The 17,436-nt window shown below is 34.0% G+C and overlaps 3 protein-coding genes across 3 annotated transcripts; 1 reads left to right on the plus strand and 2 right to left on the minus strand.

The window, feature by feature from the left end:
* The first annotated feature begins 770 nt into the window (after positions 1–770).
* Positions 771–7,090, plus strand: LOC100306246 (probable ubiquitin-conjugating enzyme E2 24). The gene is made up of 9 exons (XM_003542700.4): positions 771–1,554; positions 1,968–2,018; positions 2,134–3,590; positions 4,024–4,161; positions 4,541–4,975; positions 5,053–5,116; positions 5,319–5,458; positions 5,709–6,020; positions 6,584–7,090. Exons 3-9 carry the CDS (start codon positions 2,145–2,147, stop codon positions 6,848–6,850), a joined length of 2,802 nt encoding a protein of 933 aa, XP_003542748.2. The 5' UTR covers positions 771–1,554; positions 1,968–2,018; positions 2,134–2,144; the 3' UTR covers positions 6,851–7,090.
* Positions 7,091–7,905: 815 nt separating this feature from the next.
* Positions 7,906–10,135, minus strand: LOC100791321 (pentatricopeptide repeat-containing protein At2g33760). The gene has a single exon (XM_003541486.5). The coding sequence runs from the start codon at positions 9,860–9,862 to the stop codon at positions 8,114–8,116; it is 1,749 nt and encodes a 582-aa protein (XP_003541534.1). The 5' UTR covers positions 9,863–10,135; the 3' UTR covers positions 7,906–8,113.
* A 693-nt stretch (positions 10,136–10,828) lies between these two features.
* LOC100527569 (uncharacterized) lies at positions 10,829–12,742 on the minus strand. Its single transcript, NM_001251094.2, has 8 exons — positions 12,544–12,742; positions 12,373–12,462; positions 11,925–11,984; positions 11,797–11,836; positions 11,590–11,683; positions 11,288–11,347; positions 11,102–11,193; positions 10,829–10,990 (listed from the first exon to the last, which is right to left on the minus strand). The coding sequence occupies exons 1-8, from the start codon at positions 12,663–12,665 to the stop codon at positions 10,904–10,906; spliced, it is 645 nt and encodes a 214-aa protein (NP_001238023.2). The 5' UTR covers positions 12,666–12,742; the 3' UTR covers positions 10,829–10,903.
* Between the last annotated feature and the right edge of the window lie 4,694 nt (positions 12,743–17,436).

Raw genomic sequence — 17,436 nt, forward strand, 5'->3', positions numbered from 1 at the left:
GTAGTCATGGAGGTTTCTTGGTTCTATACCTTTTGCAGCTTTTTATGGATCCAACCATCCCAAATGTGCCAATGGTACTTTCCCTTTCTCTTCTAATTTACCTTGTTTCATTTAACTCTTAGCTTTGATTTCCTTGTTTTGTGAGTTTTCGTTGAGTTCATTTGGTGTTTATAGTCATGGAGGTTTCTTGAGGTTAATAGATTATAACTTTCTATTGTGAACTCATTCTGTTGTGCTGGATTCAATAAAGTAGATTTCTACATAACATAATTACGATAGATGCTAATTCATATGAATTCCTAGATTCAATAAAAAGGAATGTTTTTGGGATTATTCTTCCAGCTATAGCAATAAAGCTGTATTAGATTTGACAGTAGCACTAGAGATGGTGAGAATTGATTTTTTTTTTATAATGAAATTTGAGGTGAAAAATGACCATGAGTTGTGTGCAATGTTTTTCCTTACAGAGTTGGATTTTCTAACCTATCAAGATAAAAGGAATTAAAGAGATTATTGATTCTAATTTTCTTTAACTTTTAGTTTTGAATGTCAAAACTCGGGTACGCCTTTAGATTCTATTTCTTTGTTGTGCAACTTAAACTTATTTATTGAAAGCAGTTCTCTAGTTTAATCTCAATCTGAGTTTTTTCCTCCTGAACTATGATGTTAAAGAATAAAATAGTCAGCCTAATCTCATTCTTTTGTTATTTTCATTTTCTTTTCATATTGTAAAAGGTTAGAGGAAGCACTCAGTAGTCATATTGTTGCAGGTTCAAAAGAAATGATATGATAACAGAAGCTCATCTCCTTTGTTACCAGATTGACCTGATTGAGTGTTAGACTTATTTGTAGAGGCAGATCTCCTTTGGAAGTGTAACCCTCAATATTGGAAAATGAAGCTTCATCTATTTCAGATATCTATTTATGATTGAAGATTCAGCTGTACTGGGCAAATCTTCTTTGGCAAAAGTTACTTAATTTTCCTTTGGTTGGATACTTGGATTCCAAGTAGTAAAAATATATCAACATTATTTTTTGCCTTCTTAAAATATTACCATTCAGAGATAATTTCTCTAGGAACTCCACCCTTTCTTGGGGGGCAAATCTCCTTTGGCATCTTTTGCTTATCTTGGTCTGTTTCCTCCAATAGCCAGAATTTTTTTCTTTCTGTAAACCACCAAAAAAAAAAAAAAGAATTCGTCTGATAGTTGTTGGTACTTGACATTTTGTTGTTTTAAACCTCTCCCAAAGGTTTCTTTCTGTGAAATTCCAATTCAAGTTGGGCATATCTCCTTTGGCATTTTGGAGTCCTTGATTGATTCCTATAACCTATTGGGCAAAAACAGACCAAGATTTGAGTCCTATTATCCTGGGAAAATCTTCTTTGGCATCAGATCTCCAGTTTCATTTGGAGATACTATCCGTGACAAAAAGCAGTATCAATCAGAAAAATATTCTGTATTACCCACCGTTATCCATTGAAATCAATATTGGCATAACTTTTGTGATCACTATATACACATTGGGGTTTGATTCTTCAATTTGCTTGACAAGGTAAGGATCTTCTTGAATCACTATTTACTATTATTGTTCATTTATGGATATATTAAAAAAAATTGTACAGTTTTAAAATATCCATATCAACTATTCTAAATAATAAAAATGGATTATTAAAGGGGTGTTTGGTTTGGTTATTTTCTGTTTTCATTTTTACTGAAAACAGAAAACGGTGATGAAAATGTGTTTGGTTAGATTTCTTAAAACATTTTCAGTAAAAATGAAAACAAAAAACCTCATTTCGGGTAAAATGAAATTGCGGTAATTTTAAGCAAATATAAAAATAAAAAAGTTAATATATCATAAATTTTCAGTATTTTTATTTCATGAAAACAGAAAACAAAAAGTCAAACCAAACATAAGGATTAAAATGTACATCTGAATTAATAGTTAGTGTCCTTTCTTCTCAGGATACCATTGAGGGTGCAGAATAATTCTGATTCTATATATTCCAAAATCTGGTAAGACTTCCGGTACACGGACTAACAGCTTTTTTTCTTCCATATTGCTATGTTATCATGTTAATTCATTGTACTTATAATAGTCTAGTTGATGTTACCATCAATATTATGGCAGGCATATAATTGATGGATCTTATCATCAGTGATTCAGACTGGGAAACTTCCAGTGGCAGCAACAGCAGTGAGGATCAAGATGAAATTGATTTTCTATACGGCGGTAAAGCTCAGAGCATATTATCAAGTTTAGAGGAAAGCATCGGAAGGATCGATGATTTTCTTTCATTTGAGAGAGCATTTGTCCATGGAGATGTGGTCTGCTCCTTGTCAGACCCATCTGGACAAATGGGGAGGGTTACAAGTATGGATTTGTTTGTGGATTTGGAAAGTGTTAAAGGAAAAGTATTAAAAAATTTGAACTCTAAGAAACTTTTGAGGATTCGTTCCATTGCAGAAGGTGATTATGTAATTAAGGGGCCATGGCTTGGTCGAGTTCAAAGGGTGGTGGACAAAGTGGCTGTATTGTTTGATGATGGAGCTAAATGTGATATCACTGCCTTGGAAAGAGAGAAGCTTTTACCACTGACTGGTAATTTTCCTGAAGATTCGCAGTTTCCGTACTATCCAGGGCAGAGAGTAAAGGTTAAGTCCTCCAGTGCTTCTAAATCAACTAGATGGCTATGTGACACTTGGAGAGACAATCATGATGAAGGAACTGTTTGTGCTGTGGAAGCAGGCTTGGTGTATGTTAATTGGATTTCTCATGTTCTAGTGGGTTGCGATTTTAGTGTGAGTGCTCCCAAATGCTGGCAAGATTCTAAAACCTTGACTGTGTTATCTTGTTTTTCACATGCAAACTGGCAGCTTGGTGATTGGTGCATGCTCTCGGTTGCGGACCAAAAGGAACAGATTACTCAACACGCACCTATAGGTGATCTTACTATGGAGCATTGTGTGTCAAGAGGGTGTAAGGGAAGTAACCTTAACTCTTACAGTGGTGAGTTGTTTATAATTGGGAAGATAAAGACCAAAGTTGATGTTGTGTGGCAAAATGGTGAATACACTTTGGGATTGGATCCAGAGAATTTACTTCCAGTGAATGTTATAAACAATCATGAATTTTGGCCTCATCAGTTTGTGCTGGAAAAAGGTGCTTCTGATGATCCTCTTAAAACTAGCAGTCAAAGATGGGGTGTTGTCCAATGTGTGGATGCAAAGGAGTGTACTGTAAAGGTACAATGGAAAACTATTTCCATATCTGACCCGGATAATTTGACTGGAGACAAATTGGAGGAAACTGTGAGTGCCTATGAACTTGTAGAGCACCCAGATTACTCCTGCTTTTTTGGTGATATTATGTTTAAGGCGGCTCAAAAACAGCTTGGTAACCAAGCTGAGAAAGAACAAGCAAAATCAGTGACCGACTTTAATGCAGAGGCTGTTCCTAAAAATGGGAACCAAATGAGTTATCAGGATGAGTTCCCTGATAATTATTTCATGTCCTGCATTGGCAGTGTTACTGGTTTCAAAGATGGTGATGTGGAGGTGACATGGGCAACTGGTTTCACAACCAAGGTATGATGGTAATGTGAACTCCAGAAATTTATGCTTCACATATCTCATTTATCTAGATGAAGAGTTTGACAGATAATTATTGGTCCTATGTAGATATTTACTACTGTGTGTGGCTGTGTGTTTCAGAGTTGAAACCTTGGTTGATTACTAGTTGCTAGTTTATGTAGTTGACCCTTGACATTGGTTTAGGATGAGTTTTTCTACTATTTTTTTTTAATATAATAGAAAGTTCTTCCATTCATAGTCAAAATATGGATATGATGGCAATGGTAAAACAACTGACAACAACTGAACTTGGACTATGTATTGCATATTTAATGATCTTTTTATAGTTTTCCCAAAATTATTTCTGATTTTCGATTGTAATGTACACATTTTGTAGCTTTTCATCTACTGGAAGTAATGTATGAATGATTTTTGTTTAACCCAACAGGTTGCACCTTATGAAATTTTCCGGATTGAGAAACATGAAGGTTCAACTGTAACCCCCACTCCTTTTGAGACAAATGTTGAAGAGTTCACTCATGAGATAATCGAACACAGGAGTCTACCTTCTGACCAGAAGGGAAAGGTGAGGGCCACTTTTTTTTTTTTTTTGATGTGGTTTATGCCTGTGTTCATCCAAGTGTTATGTTTATGCTTATGCATTACTAGCATTTCTTGAATGAATTATCTAATTGGAAACATTTGAAACACAGAAGTCTCAGCTTGGAAATTATAGTGAAAAGTCAGGTAGTTAATATAGCAACAGAAAACAACAAAGAAAATGGAAAACGGGCAAACCAAATGCCACCTTATATTCTTTTTTAGTTTTACCAACAAGTTTAATTTGGAAATTATAGACGCCAGTTATCATCCTAAATTACATTTTTCAATAGTTAATTATTGACTAGGAGGTTACCAATGCAACTGTCTAATTATAGACTGATATATCACATTTGTATGATTAGGACTTGTTAAATGGTGATGGTACTAGAGAGAATTGTGAAAAGAATCTTGGGGAATGTAGTTCCTTTTCCCTTCCTCGAGCAGCCTTTGAACTTTTCTCCAGCATTAAAGCCAGCATATTCCAAACTTTTAGAGGAACTCTAATTTCAGGAGCAGTTTCCTCAGTACCTACATTTGAAAAGAAGAATGGATATGATTGTCTAGATAAGAAAGATTTGGAAACTTCTGACCTCTTTACTGAACAACATCCAATGGCTGAGTTGCAATATACTGAGGACAAGACTTCATATCCTGAAAATATTGAGATTCATGAGAAGAATGATTTTCCATTTTCTTTAGACAGCAACAGTTCAAACCAGTTCAAGCAGTTTGATGTAATAGAAAATTGCCCTGACCACCATTTTTTTGTTGAGGGAAAAGGGTTGTCAACATCTCAGGTTAGAAATTGATCATCAATTACAGTGAAATACTATTACATTGATATATTAAGCTAATTGTTTTCTTTCCTTTGTAGGTAAAAAGAAGTTGGGTGAAAAAGGTTCAGCAAGAATGGAGCATCCTCGAGAAAAATCTTCCAGGTGCATACTATATCTTGTTTATTTTGAACCACGTTCTTCTATATACAGCACAGTCTTCATTGAATATTCTTTACATAATTTCACGTAAACCATGTGTCGATTACTTCATTTTTCTTATGAAAAGAGAAATCTGTAGAAGTACATTGTAAATATTCATAGCAATTTCTGCAAATGCACTTACAATCTTCATTCACCGAAACAGAAACTATTTATGTTCGTGTGTTTGAAGAAAGAATGGATCTCATGCGAGCAGCTATTGTTGGTGCATCTGGAACTCCTTATCATGATGGGCTGTTTTTCTTTGACATATGCTTCCCTCCGGAGTATCCCAATGAACCACCTGTAAGATTTTATATATAGTTTGCAGTGCTTGTTAATTATTTTCATTTGTGATTCATGCATTGGCACTTGTTTATAAGGTGATTAAGGTCCTTGCTCTTCATTGAAATGAGAAGTACAGTTTAACCATATGCATTTTCTAGAAATATTTTAGTCTAAATTGTAACAGCTCATGTTCAAAGATCTCAAACTCAACACTTATATCTGAACTAACTCTCATGTTGCCATCGTGGTCTTTTGAAATCTCATGCAGATGGTGCACTACAATTCTGCAGGGCTCCGGTTAAATCCTAATCTGTACGAGTCAGGAAAAATCTGTCTGAGTCTCCTAAACACTTGGACAGGCACAGACACTGAAGTGTGGAACCCTGGAGCCTCCACTATTCTTCAAGTCCTTCTCTCTCTACAGGCACTTGTCCTTAATGAGAAGCCTTATTTCAATGAGGCTGGATATGACCAACAAATTGGCAGAGCTGAGGGAGAGAAAAACTCAGTCAGTTACAATGAAAATGCTTTCCTTGTCACAACCAAATCCATGATGTATCTATTAAGAAAGCCACCAAAGGTAAAATCACTACTTCTATACTTTGGTTTTCCTCTATTGTTACTCTGCATTCAGTGATGATATAGGAAAACTAGACGGCAATTCCAAGCGATATCTCGGATTAGTTATATGTTGACCATTGGTTTAAGTAACAAGTACTGTACAACATGCCAAAAAGGTGTGTATTGGAACACATACCCACACAAGCATAAGACACTGGTAGATCATAAACTAGATATGGTGCACATTTAAATAAATATATAATTTTGCTGAAAGAGAAGCTTCATTTTAGTGATAAAATTGGTGAATTTGTCAAAGATATTTTCACTATATTGTAAAGGATTAGAACTAACTGTTGTGTCCATGATTTCCAATTTTTCATACTTCCTGGCATGACCTTAAGTTTCTGTAGGTTTTTAATTTCCACTATAAAATTTATTCTACTAGATTACACAGAGGCTTCGAGGGTTTGAATACTGTATGAAGCCTAATTCCTAGATTATGATTCAGAAAAGAGGTCCATCTGAATCTTTGAATGTAATTATATGGATGGAATTGCTACTGACAAATGATGCCTAATGCAGCATTTTGAAGCACTGGTGGAAGAGCACTTTAGAAAATGCTCCCAACATATACTTCTTGCTTGCAAGGCTTATCTTGAAGGAGCTTCTATTGGATGTGCTTTTGGTAGTGGAAAAACTGGACATGAAAACCAGAAGGGGACTTCAACAGGATTTAAAATTATGCTTGCTAAGCTCTTCCCCAAGCTTGTAGAGGCATTTTCTGATAAGGGAATTGATTGCAGTCAGTTTGTTGATCTACAAAAAGAACCTTTACTTACTAAGTTGTAAGTATCTGCCAAAAATCCCGACCGAGATATCCCAATCTTATGTGTAATATCAATATATTTACATTCTCAGTATAATATCAATTTTAATCTCTGGGTTTTGTACTTTTGTGGTTTGTTACTGTGGTGTAGTTGATAGATAAATCAACATAACATGTGCTTGTAGTATGTGTATGTATCACAGCATGGTTTGTGGATGTAAAATATGGAATAAGAAATGCAGCCATTGGAGTGATTTGCTTTATGTGTCTTCTCCTCAATTTAATGATGATTTACAGATGTTTTATGACATGTTAAAGAAAAGTTGGAGAATGTAGTGAAGGAATTCTTTGGTAGCTCTTGTTGTAACTTTGAGATACTATTATTTGTTTGTGAGATCAATATATGAAAGAAGAGAAAAATGAGGAAAAAAAAAATTTGATAGTGAATTTAAATGAAAGATGTTATAATACATTCTTCTAATTTTATTTACTTATTGGGAAAATGAATTTAAATTTTCAAACATAATTTGAAATGAAGGATTCTAATGCATTGTAATTAGGTTAAATATTTAACTCATGGGAAGTCTACATATATGAAGGAGATAACAATTTTCAATGGCTATTGGAAAGGTGAGAATCAATTATGAATGTATCAATTCCACCACACCAACGTGAAATGATTTTTTTGTAAAGAGAAAGAGGCTCCACTTTGAGTTGAAAGGGATCCATGTGAAGGAAAGAAAATTCTAAATAAAATTTATTAGGGATTCAAAACAAAAAATCAAATATATATCATAAATCTCAAACATATTTAAGTATTTTTTGTAACTAGGAAACTTGTATGTTAGGTGATACATGAGCATTTTATTAAGACCTTTTTGTAAATGTAAATAAGAGGTGACAAACCATGTAAAATTTGTTTTACCATTATTTTCTATGGTGTACTTTGTATTGTGCTTCTATATCTAGACCTTATTGTGTGTGGTGCAAGGTTTCTCTCCAACAATTTTTCAAATGAAAAATCATATTTAGTACCAAATATTTTGCTAGAAAGGTGACAAAAAGTAGTTTGCATCACTTGCATGTAAATTGTGTTTTATATCTCTCAAGTATGGTTACACAGGATTCTTTTTGCATATTTTGAATTCTTCATATTTTGTTTGAAACTACTCCTTTTTTTTCAGGGTTTGAAACTATTCCTATTAAACAGTATTCTTCTCTTTTACTATCTTTAGTCACATATATCATAAAAATAATAATCAGATTTCACGCAGGTTTAAATCCCATCACCAATAATCTGAACAAGAACACGAGCCTTCTCTAAAATGATGGAAACGAAGCTTATCCCGAACAATTATCTCTCTATTCATTACAGCAGAGATGAACTTAATTGCTGAATGACAGTCTTCACATATCCTAAGGTTCTTGACAATCCTGAGAGTCACTCCATCGCCAGTTTTCATCAGCCCAAATGCCACCGCAAGCTTCTCACTGTGGTACCTGAGGGCATACTCCCTTTCTTCCCCTTCCAACTCGTGCATCGCGGACTCTGGCACGGGTGCATAGCCTGCATCCTTGCACCTCCATATCAACTCATCCAAGAAACAATAAATCTCATTAGTCTCAGGGTGAGACTTGTCACCCATGCTAAAAAGATAACTTCTATTGTCAACATCTATGGTGCTATAACCCACTTGCTTCTTAAGGCCTCTTTGGATCATCACATTCCTAACCGATTCCACTCTATCCATCCTCCCCGCCAATGCATACATGTTAGAAAGCAACACATAATGGCCAGGATTCTCTGGCTCTGCATTGATGAGATTCTCAGCAACCTCCACACCAAGATCAAAATTCTTATGCATCTTGCAAGCTCCAAGCATTGCAGTCCACACGGCCGGAACAAGCTCATCAGAATTAAGCCCTTTAACAAACTGGTATGCCTCATTGAGCAACCCACCTCGCCCGAACATATCAACCATGCAAACATGGTGCTCCACTCCTGGAACCACACCATACTCTTGCTTCATGCTTGCAAAAACTGAACGCCCTTCATCTATTAGCCCTGCATGCGCACATGCAGATAACACGGCAACAAAGGTGACACTGTTAGGCACCACCCCACGTGCCTTCATTCGATGAAAAACCTCCATTGCCTCAACACCATAGCCATGCATCCCGTACCCGGATATCATAGCCGTCCACAAAACAACATTCCCTTCGATCATCGAATAAAAAACCGCACGTGCTCTTCCCACATCCCCGCACCGCGAAAACATGTTCACCAACGAGGTAGCAAGAACCACGTTCATTGTAATTCCACTCCCAACGATGCAGTCATGCAGCCAACACCCAAAGTCAAGCGACCCCAGTTGAGAGCAAGCGGATAACACCGAAACAAAAGTCGCGGAATCCGGCTCGACCCTAGACTCACGCATCTTGTTAAAAACCTCTACAGCCTCATTGGCAAGCCCGTTCTGCTCGTACCCCGAAATCATGGAGTTCCAAGCAACGATACTTCTCTGAGGCATTTCATCGAACACCTTCCGTGCAACACGAGGGGTGCACGATTTCGCGTAAAACGCGATTAATGCGGCTTGGACGAAGGAATCTGAGGCATAGCCAGAAACGAAAACGTGGGAATGAACGAGCGTGCCGATACAGAGGAGGGAAAGATCGGCGCAGGCCTTGATGACGGAGGTGAAGGTGTAAGTGGAAGGAACGATGCGAGAGAGGAGCATGCGACGGTAGAAGAGAACGGCGTCGAGGGAAAAACCGAATTTTGAAGAGGCTTTGATGAGGGAATTGAAGAGGAAAGAATCTGGGTCGGAAACGGAGCGGAAGAGGCGGCGAGTGTAGGCGATGGAACCCGCAGCGCACGATAGCGTGAGGAGTTTCGTCAGCAGAGCGCGGCTCCGGTGACAACCCGTCACCACCAGGTGAGCGTGGGCTTGCTGGAGGCGTCTCAGGTGTGGGCCTGCACTTACCACTGCTTCGTATTCTGCAGATTTTATTTTCCTTTCTTTTCCGTCCATCGACTCGTCGGAACGGAATTGTTTCAGATTAACCAATGGTGTCAAATTTGAATCGTGAGTATGAGTATGTAATTGGTTACAGGTATCCTCCACCAGAGAAATTTCTTTTCAAGATTGAGCAAAGTTGAACTATTATCCGTGACAAAACTTTTCATCCATCCCACTATTTAACAAAACTGCATATAACTGTACTCCAAATCTCTTTTACTCCAATTGATTCACGTGTACATAAAACAATGGATATGATCATTGATCAGAATGTAATTCTGCTTAAATTGAGTAAAATTAAATTCTTTTGTCTTTTTAAGTATTTATTACATTTACCTGCTTAGAATTTAACCTAAATACTAGAATAGTAGAATTCAAACTTCGATCCCTTTAAACAATTCTCGGGTTGAGTCTGAGACCGAAAGATATATTGTTTTCAATTAATCATTATAATTTCCTTTTGTTAACTTTTCTCACCAATATATATATATATATATATATATATATATATATATATATATATATATATATATATATATATATATATAAGCAGTCAAATCTTTGTTGAAGATCTGAAACGTAAAAAGAATGCTAATTGGAAGCTTTTCTTTTCTTTTTAAATTTGAAAATTATGTGAAAATTGTCCCAAATTGCAATTTATAAAAAATAATTTTAAAACTAATTATCCTTATAAATAGAAGTGAAAGCAAGAGATAGGCTTCTGTTACTTAAATATGGCATTTTCCACCTGTTTTTAGTTACACTAAAATGGACTTGGATTATTTAATCAGAATCAGCAACCATGGTAGCCAGTAAAGATGGAGTAACAGCTTCAACAATGCCACAAACTCAGAAAAATGTATCTTAATATAAGCAAATATTGCACCAAATTTGTGTTGCCAGGATTATATTTTTAACAACTGGTTGTAATAAGAGAATGAAGTGGAACTATGTAAAGATAGTTGATCTCGAGTTTATCTATGATTGCAATTTCCAGTGAAATGAACAGAATCAGTGTTTGTGACTGCATCAAAAGATCTCTGTATTGCAGTCTCAATCATCGGGTGGGAAATCCTCGTCCGAGGCATTTCCCAAGAATGAACCAAGAGTTTTCCTTAGAATGCTGAAAGTTTTGTCATCCTGTGAGAAAAAATAATCAATAAAAAATGCTTATGTCCAGGTGAATATGTGAATCAAAGAGAGACGGGGACAGAATGCAACTGAAAATGTAGATCCTACTGCTTAATTTACCTTTTTCTTCTTTTTCAATGAATCTTCCAGTTGGGCAATTTTATCATTGCAGGCTTTTTCTTGTTCAGATATCATAACCCTTTCCTTCTTCCCTAAAATCGTAAAGTTTTATAGAAAATAAAATTATTGAAATCAGATTGCGGTTTTACATATATTCACAAAGGCATATTAAATGGCGTGGCTTACTCAGTTGTTCATATCTGACAAATAGCTTTTCCTTTTCCTCTTCAAATTTGGAGATAATATCTATCAATTGGCAGAAGTAGTTAGCATCTAATCAGCAAAGATATGTCACTTAAAACAGATGAATTTACCAGTTTACCACCATTACTATATATTTCAAAAGTAACACTTTATTTCAAAGGAATTACCACCACTATAGTATATATTTCAATTTTCAGAAACTGTCAAAAGAATCATCAATCCTAATAAGATAACACTCATGAAGCTAATTAGTCCACCCGATGACAATGTTACAGGGAGTATACCTTTCAGCGCCTGCAGAGAACTAGCTTTCTCTTTGCAAAAATTCTCATGAAGTGCTTGAAACTTAGCAGTTTCATTCTTCAATGAACTTTCATACTGCATGCTTGCAGTCACAGCAATGATTAAACCAGTTTTGAACAACACGCAAATTCCTTCCTAATTATGACTCGGTTATCAATATCATAAATAAAAAATAATTCTCTACAAACCTCTTTGGAACTCTTTGAAAGTGCCTTAGCAAAGCTTTGCCTGACATTGCAAGAACAATACACTCATAAATACAGTGAAACAGTGGAAACAAAATATAAACGACATGCAGTTTTGACTTCAAATTTACCTGTCCTTCTCAATTTTTGACCTCAATCCCTCGATCATAGACTTAACCTCAGAACCCACACTATCACAAGCAAAAAGCACCAATCACTAAAAACACTGATTATGCAAACAACAAATAAGAAAAGAAAATACAACGGTGATTGTAATTGTATCAAATTCTATAGTTCCATTGGTTAAAAAGATAATTTCAATTGAATTCAATTTTATGATAGATGTTTCTGGAAAATTTACAAGTCCACAGTAAGAAGCATGTTTTTGAATCACAATTCACAATTCACCGAATAAAGAAGATCTAAACAGAAACAGAAGTAAAACAACACTTAAAAATCAGAATCAAAATCGCTAAATCCTATCACTCGTTCAAATCGTTCCAGGCGCAATCTTCGAAGTTCAAACTATAGTAAAACAAACGGTTTCAGGTACGATCCAAACGCAACCGTTTCAGGTACCTGGAAATTGTCTCTTCGTTCTTCTTCTGACCGTCCTTCTGTGCCTTGTCTCTGATCAGGTGCAGCGCCGACACGATTCCTTTGATGTCACTGCAGATTCGCGCAATATAAGAAACTGTAAGCACGATTCCGAAAAAAATAAACGAAAAAGCAAAAGCGGCGAATACGAACTCTGAGAGATCGAAATCCAAATCGAGATCGAAGTTATCTGGGGCTGATCGCTTGTTCTTGTCAGATTTTGCACGTTCGGATTCGGATGCTCGCTTCCTTGACGCAGATTTGGTTGCAGACATTGCGAACGCTTCGTAGCTGAGTGAAGAGTGAAGACACGATTTCTGAGTTGAGTAAGAGAAACGCAAGCGTTGATGATTCCGCGTTTGCGCGCGCTCGAATGGTTACGTTCCCAAATTTCAAAAGTTCCACGTCGGCATTCTCTGAAACGGTGTTTAAAAGCAAAATTATGAATTTATCACAAATCAAAAAGAAATTTAAAATAATTAATTAAAATTAAAATTTTAAGAATTTGATTAGAATATAGCCTTAAATCCACTTTTGATTTATATGGTTTTACAGATTCCACAATTTTAATATCTTAAAATTCTATTATAATTTTGATCTTTCATATTTTTAAAATTTAACGATTTTGATTTATTTTTAGTTTCCTTGTCATTATTTTTAACAAAAATTATTAACATGGTATTTAAGTGATGACCTAACACAGATATTTAGAAGGATGATACATATACTAAAATGACATGTGTTAACATGACACATTGTTACTTTATTAATATATTATTAATATCAATATATTATATCAACATTTATATTTTAGATTATTCAAATACATTTGTATATATTATAGATTACTTAATCCGTAATACATATAAATGTATCACGGATTATTCATTTTAATGTGACTTACATTAAAATTCAATTATAAACATCTTTTATGAGATTATCATTTTAAGTTTAATACAATTACAAATAATTTATTGATGTTTATATTTTACCCCTCTAGCTTATTGTATGCTCTTTGATTTCTCATAATTAAATATAGTTAGGGATCACATATTCACTTAAGAAATGATATATATTTTAATAATTATTATATACTGAGAGATTTTTTGTTATTAAATTGCTTTTGGGAAGTGTTTGTTACAAGAAATTTTTAGTTTTGTGAAAATATGTGATTTTTCTATGCTTGGTTTGTTTTTTTAAAAAAATAACATTCTCATTTTTTAGGATTTTTTTTGCTACTTGTTCCACAATAATAAACAAATTTTGATTAATTATGACCCATCACGAACAAGATATATAACTACATTTAAATGATAGATGGGTCACCTTAGCTAAGTCAATAGTCTTTTTCTCCAAGTCATCCAAATTAGACATATCAACCATATATGGAGCAATACACTAATAAGACACAACAATAAGATTAACGAATTTTTCGCTTCAACTAGTCATTCCCATTATTGACTCACCCTAGCAATGGCACAAGCACAGCAACGGCAATGGTGAAACACTGCTGAAGTGCTGATAACTTCTTTTTTGTTTGCCATAAACCCATCAATGTCGATTTCAGTTGCAATAAATAACTTAAAGATTGTCACTTGATTGATACCAAAATAGCTATCAGCATCGAATTTTCAAAAGGCATGCATTTGAAAAAAGAATTCTATGACCCAACAGCTAACTACCTTGGACAGTACTTATATTTATGGGGTAGCCTTATCTCTCATTAATTGTGGCATGGATATCATACAGGACCACTTGACCTCCCGTCAAACTATATTTTCCTTCTGAATTAGGGTGTTCTAATTCTAAATTTGAAGAATATCTTCGTTTTCTCTTATTTTAAGGAGTGGGGAGATCCCAACTAGGTTAGCGTCCACCCTAAAGACTAAGTACTTAAGTGGCACCAACTCCAAAGAACATCAAATTAAAATTAGCAAAAAAGTATAACAATTACTCAATAGGGAAACTAACAAAATCTATAGTTTAATTTGGTAAAGAATTTCATTTCTAAGGAACTTGCCCTTCACAAAACTCGGAATCGAGTTCCACCAAAAAGAAGTGTTACAAGAGAACAATGTAAAGCTAGAAAGTTTATCTGCGTACGTAAGAGTTTCTTCTCAAAATTAAAATGCAGAAAATAAACCTCATATTCTTCTCTTTCAAATTGCCCTTTTTGCCCATAACCAATTCAAACTATATATACAACACCAACATTAATAATGGCCCTTATGCACCACTGCCTATCCTTCACTACTTACTTCATTGCATGCGCCTTCTACAGCGGTCTTATATTTTTCCACTCTAACAGCAATGTTGGTAGGTAATTAATTTTACGTGTTCGCACAATATATTATGTTCTAAATTCTAAAGCACTTGAGTCGAATTTTTTTAATATTCTCTTGACATAAAATTTAAGTTGACTTTGTCTTGGGACTTAAGTATGAATTTCACATACTAGAGTGAGAAAATCAAGTTTCAATTCAATTTATACTTTCATCAAAGTTTTCTTTAATTACCTTCTCAACACTAAGGTTAGGTCATGGTATTATGGTTGCTAATGATAATGTTTGTCTTGCTATAGAAAATAATAGGTACACTTACGGCAATAAATATTTTAAATAAAACTATGGATACACGTATCTTATTTATTGACTTATCCTACTTAATTATTTTTAAGATTGTGTTTGGATAGAGAATTTTAATTGAAAAAAATAATTTATCAGAGAATTTTAATTTCTTTAATTTAAAATTCATTATTTGGATGTTTTTTTATGAAGAATTTAAATTTTTAGAATTTTAAAACAAAATTTTAAAACAACTAAAAATATGAAATTTTAATTTCTTCTAAAAGGTGAAAAGTTGAAATTCTTTTTTTTGATAGAAGAACCTTCCAAAATGTTTACGTATTTTCTTTATAACCTTCATATTTTTTTTTACCTAAAAGATTTTGAAATCTCATTTTTGAACTCGCAACTCTTCCCTCACGTCGATGATCATTTTCTTCAAAAAACATCATCTGAGCTCGTGAAGTGTTGATTGGTGCGGACGTAGGGGAACACGTAGAATTGTAGCCTCCAGTCAGGGAAACCGTCAATGCCAATCGCATGGCGGAAGTGTTCATCGACGTGGAGGGCTTGGGCCATGTCGCATCAATATTCTTCTCTCTGGAAACACACCAATCATATATTTTCTTTTCTCTGCATTCATTCTCTTTCACCCTCATAATTTTATTTTTTTAATCCAAACACAAAATTTTGAAAATAAAAGAATTTATTTGAAATTCTTAAAATTTAAAATTTTTCAAAATTTTAAATTTTCTGGTCTAAACACACTCTTGATGTAATTTCCATCAAACTTTTCCTTTTTTTATGTTCTTTAATTTATATATTTTGACAATTATTTGTAGGCACATTTTTTGTATGAAATTCGTAGAGTGATATTTGGCACGATATAGCATTGCTCTTTAACAACAAAAACTTATTATCACTTTTCCTTTTTCTTATGTTCTTTAATTTACATATTTCGACAATTATTGGTAGGCACGTTTTTTGTATGAAATTCGTAGAGTGATATTTGGCACGATATAGCATTGCTCTTTAACAACAAAACTTATTATCACTTGTGAGTCAATATAAATCTTGCCATACATAGAAAGTTGGAGTGAAAATGAGTAAAGTCAAGCCAAGTTTTACTTTATTAGGCTTGAGCTCGGCCTAAGTTGAATACGTAAGTCTTGAGCTTGGCTCATTACTAGTCATAGGTTTTTTTTTTAAGGCTCGGCTCGACTTATATAAAAGTTTGGCTTGGCCCACAAGCCTATTTAAAAGTCTGTTTAAAGATGTCTTTGATTAATTAATTATTTTAAAACCTAGTGAAATACTAATTAAAAAAAGAAACTTATAAAATTTCGTATAAGTGATGTACAAATCCAAAAATAATTGATAAACAAAATCATATTGAATTCAAGTCGTTAAAGCATAAAGTATATCAAAAGAAAATAAAAAGAACATAATATTAAAAAATGTATGGATTAGAGATGATTTGCAGAAAATGAATTTTATTCTACGTGAACAGTGTGCATGAACAGTAATAAAAACTGGAATTCTAAAATCTTAGAATTATTCTCCTCTTCGAAAAAAAAACTCCCTAAACTAAAACCTTAGTGCTATTATATAGATCCTCAGTCCCAAAGTTTACAAATCTATTTTAAGTCCAAGTCCATAAGAAATAAAATATAAGATTTGATAAAGATAAGATTTGATGAAATAAAGTTATTTTTATTATTATTAATACTAAACAAGCCGGCTTGTCAAGTTTAACAAGTTTTTTTTTATGGTTTGAGCTTGACATTTTGATCTAAAAAGACTTTTTAAAAAGTTTGAACTTACCTTTATAGTAAACCAGTCAAGCCAAGCCGAATCTTACATAGGCCGAGCCAAAGGCTCTCGACAAGCTGCTCGACTCATTTCCACCCCTGATAGAAAGTAATAGGTACATTTACTGTAATAAGTATTTCAAATAAAACTATGGATACACGTATCTTATTTATTTTATCCTACTTAATTTGTCTTTTCTTCGAGGATATTGTGTTTGTTGTCTTTGTTTGCTTTTTTCCCCTTTAGCAACTAAGATGGTCCATGGTTACTTTTGGGTTGCCAAAGAGCGCGAAGACAGAGTTTTAATAATAATAATAATAATATAAAACAAACATTCTTGATCAGAAATAATCATGATTAATTGATTGAGTCGAGATTATTACGTGCGATAAAAAAATTCTTTCATAAATTTAACACACTTATAAATACTTATTTATTAAAAAAACTTATATATATATATAATTTAAACTCAAAATTACTGGTTAGGTTAAGCTGAAATATTTTTAAGTTAGTTAATCAATATTTTTTAATGGTATTCCTTATTTGTTTTGATGTTAACCAATTAATTTTCATGTTTTAAAAATAAGAATATATGCTTTAGCATAAACATATAAAGAAAATTAATTTAGACACATACCTCAATTGGTATTTGCTGTCAAATAATAGCATT

The sequence above is a fragment of the Glycine max genome, chromosome 13 (genome assembly GCF_000004515.6).
Source record: "Glycine max cultivar Williams 82 chromosome 13, Glycine_max_v4.0, whole genome shotgun sequence".
In the NCBI taxonomy this organism is placed as follows: Eukaryota; Viridiplantae; Streptophyta; class Magnoliopsida; order Fabales; family Fabaceae; genus Glycine; species Glycine max.

Coding starts and splice junctions, on each gene's coding strand:
- LOC100306246 (XM_003542700.4), top strand. CDS start 2,145: ATGGATCTTATCATCAGTGATTCAGACTGGGAAACTTCCAGTGGCAGC. Junction 4,162..4,540: donor CTTCTGACCAGAAGGGAAAG/GTGAGGGCCACT, acceptor TTGTATGATTAG/GACTTGTTAAATGGTGATGG. Junction 4,976..5,052: donor AAGGGTTGTCAACATCTCAG/GTTAGAAATTGA, acceptor TTTCCTTTGTAG/GTAAAAAGAAGTTGGGTGAA.
- LOC100791321 (XM_003541486.5), bottom strand. CDS start 9,862: ATGGACGGAAAAGAAAGGAAAATAAAATCTGCAGAATACGAAGCAGTG.
- LOC100527569 (NM_001251094.2), bottom strand. CDS start 12,665: ATGTCTGCAACCAAATCTGCGTCAAGGAAGCGAGCATCCGAATCCGAA. Junction 11,348..11,589: donor TTCTCTGCAGGCGCTGAAAG/GTATACTCCCTG, acceptor GCCAATTGATAG/ATATTATCTCCAAATTTGAA. Junction 11,194..11,287: donor TGTCAGATATGAACAACTGA/GTAAGCCACGCC, acceptor TTACGATTTTAG/GGAAGAAGGAAAGGGTTATG.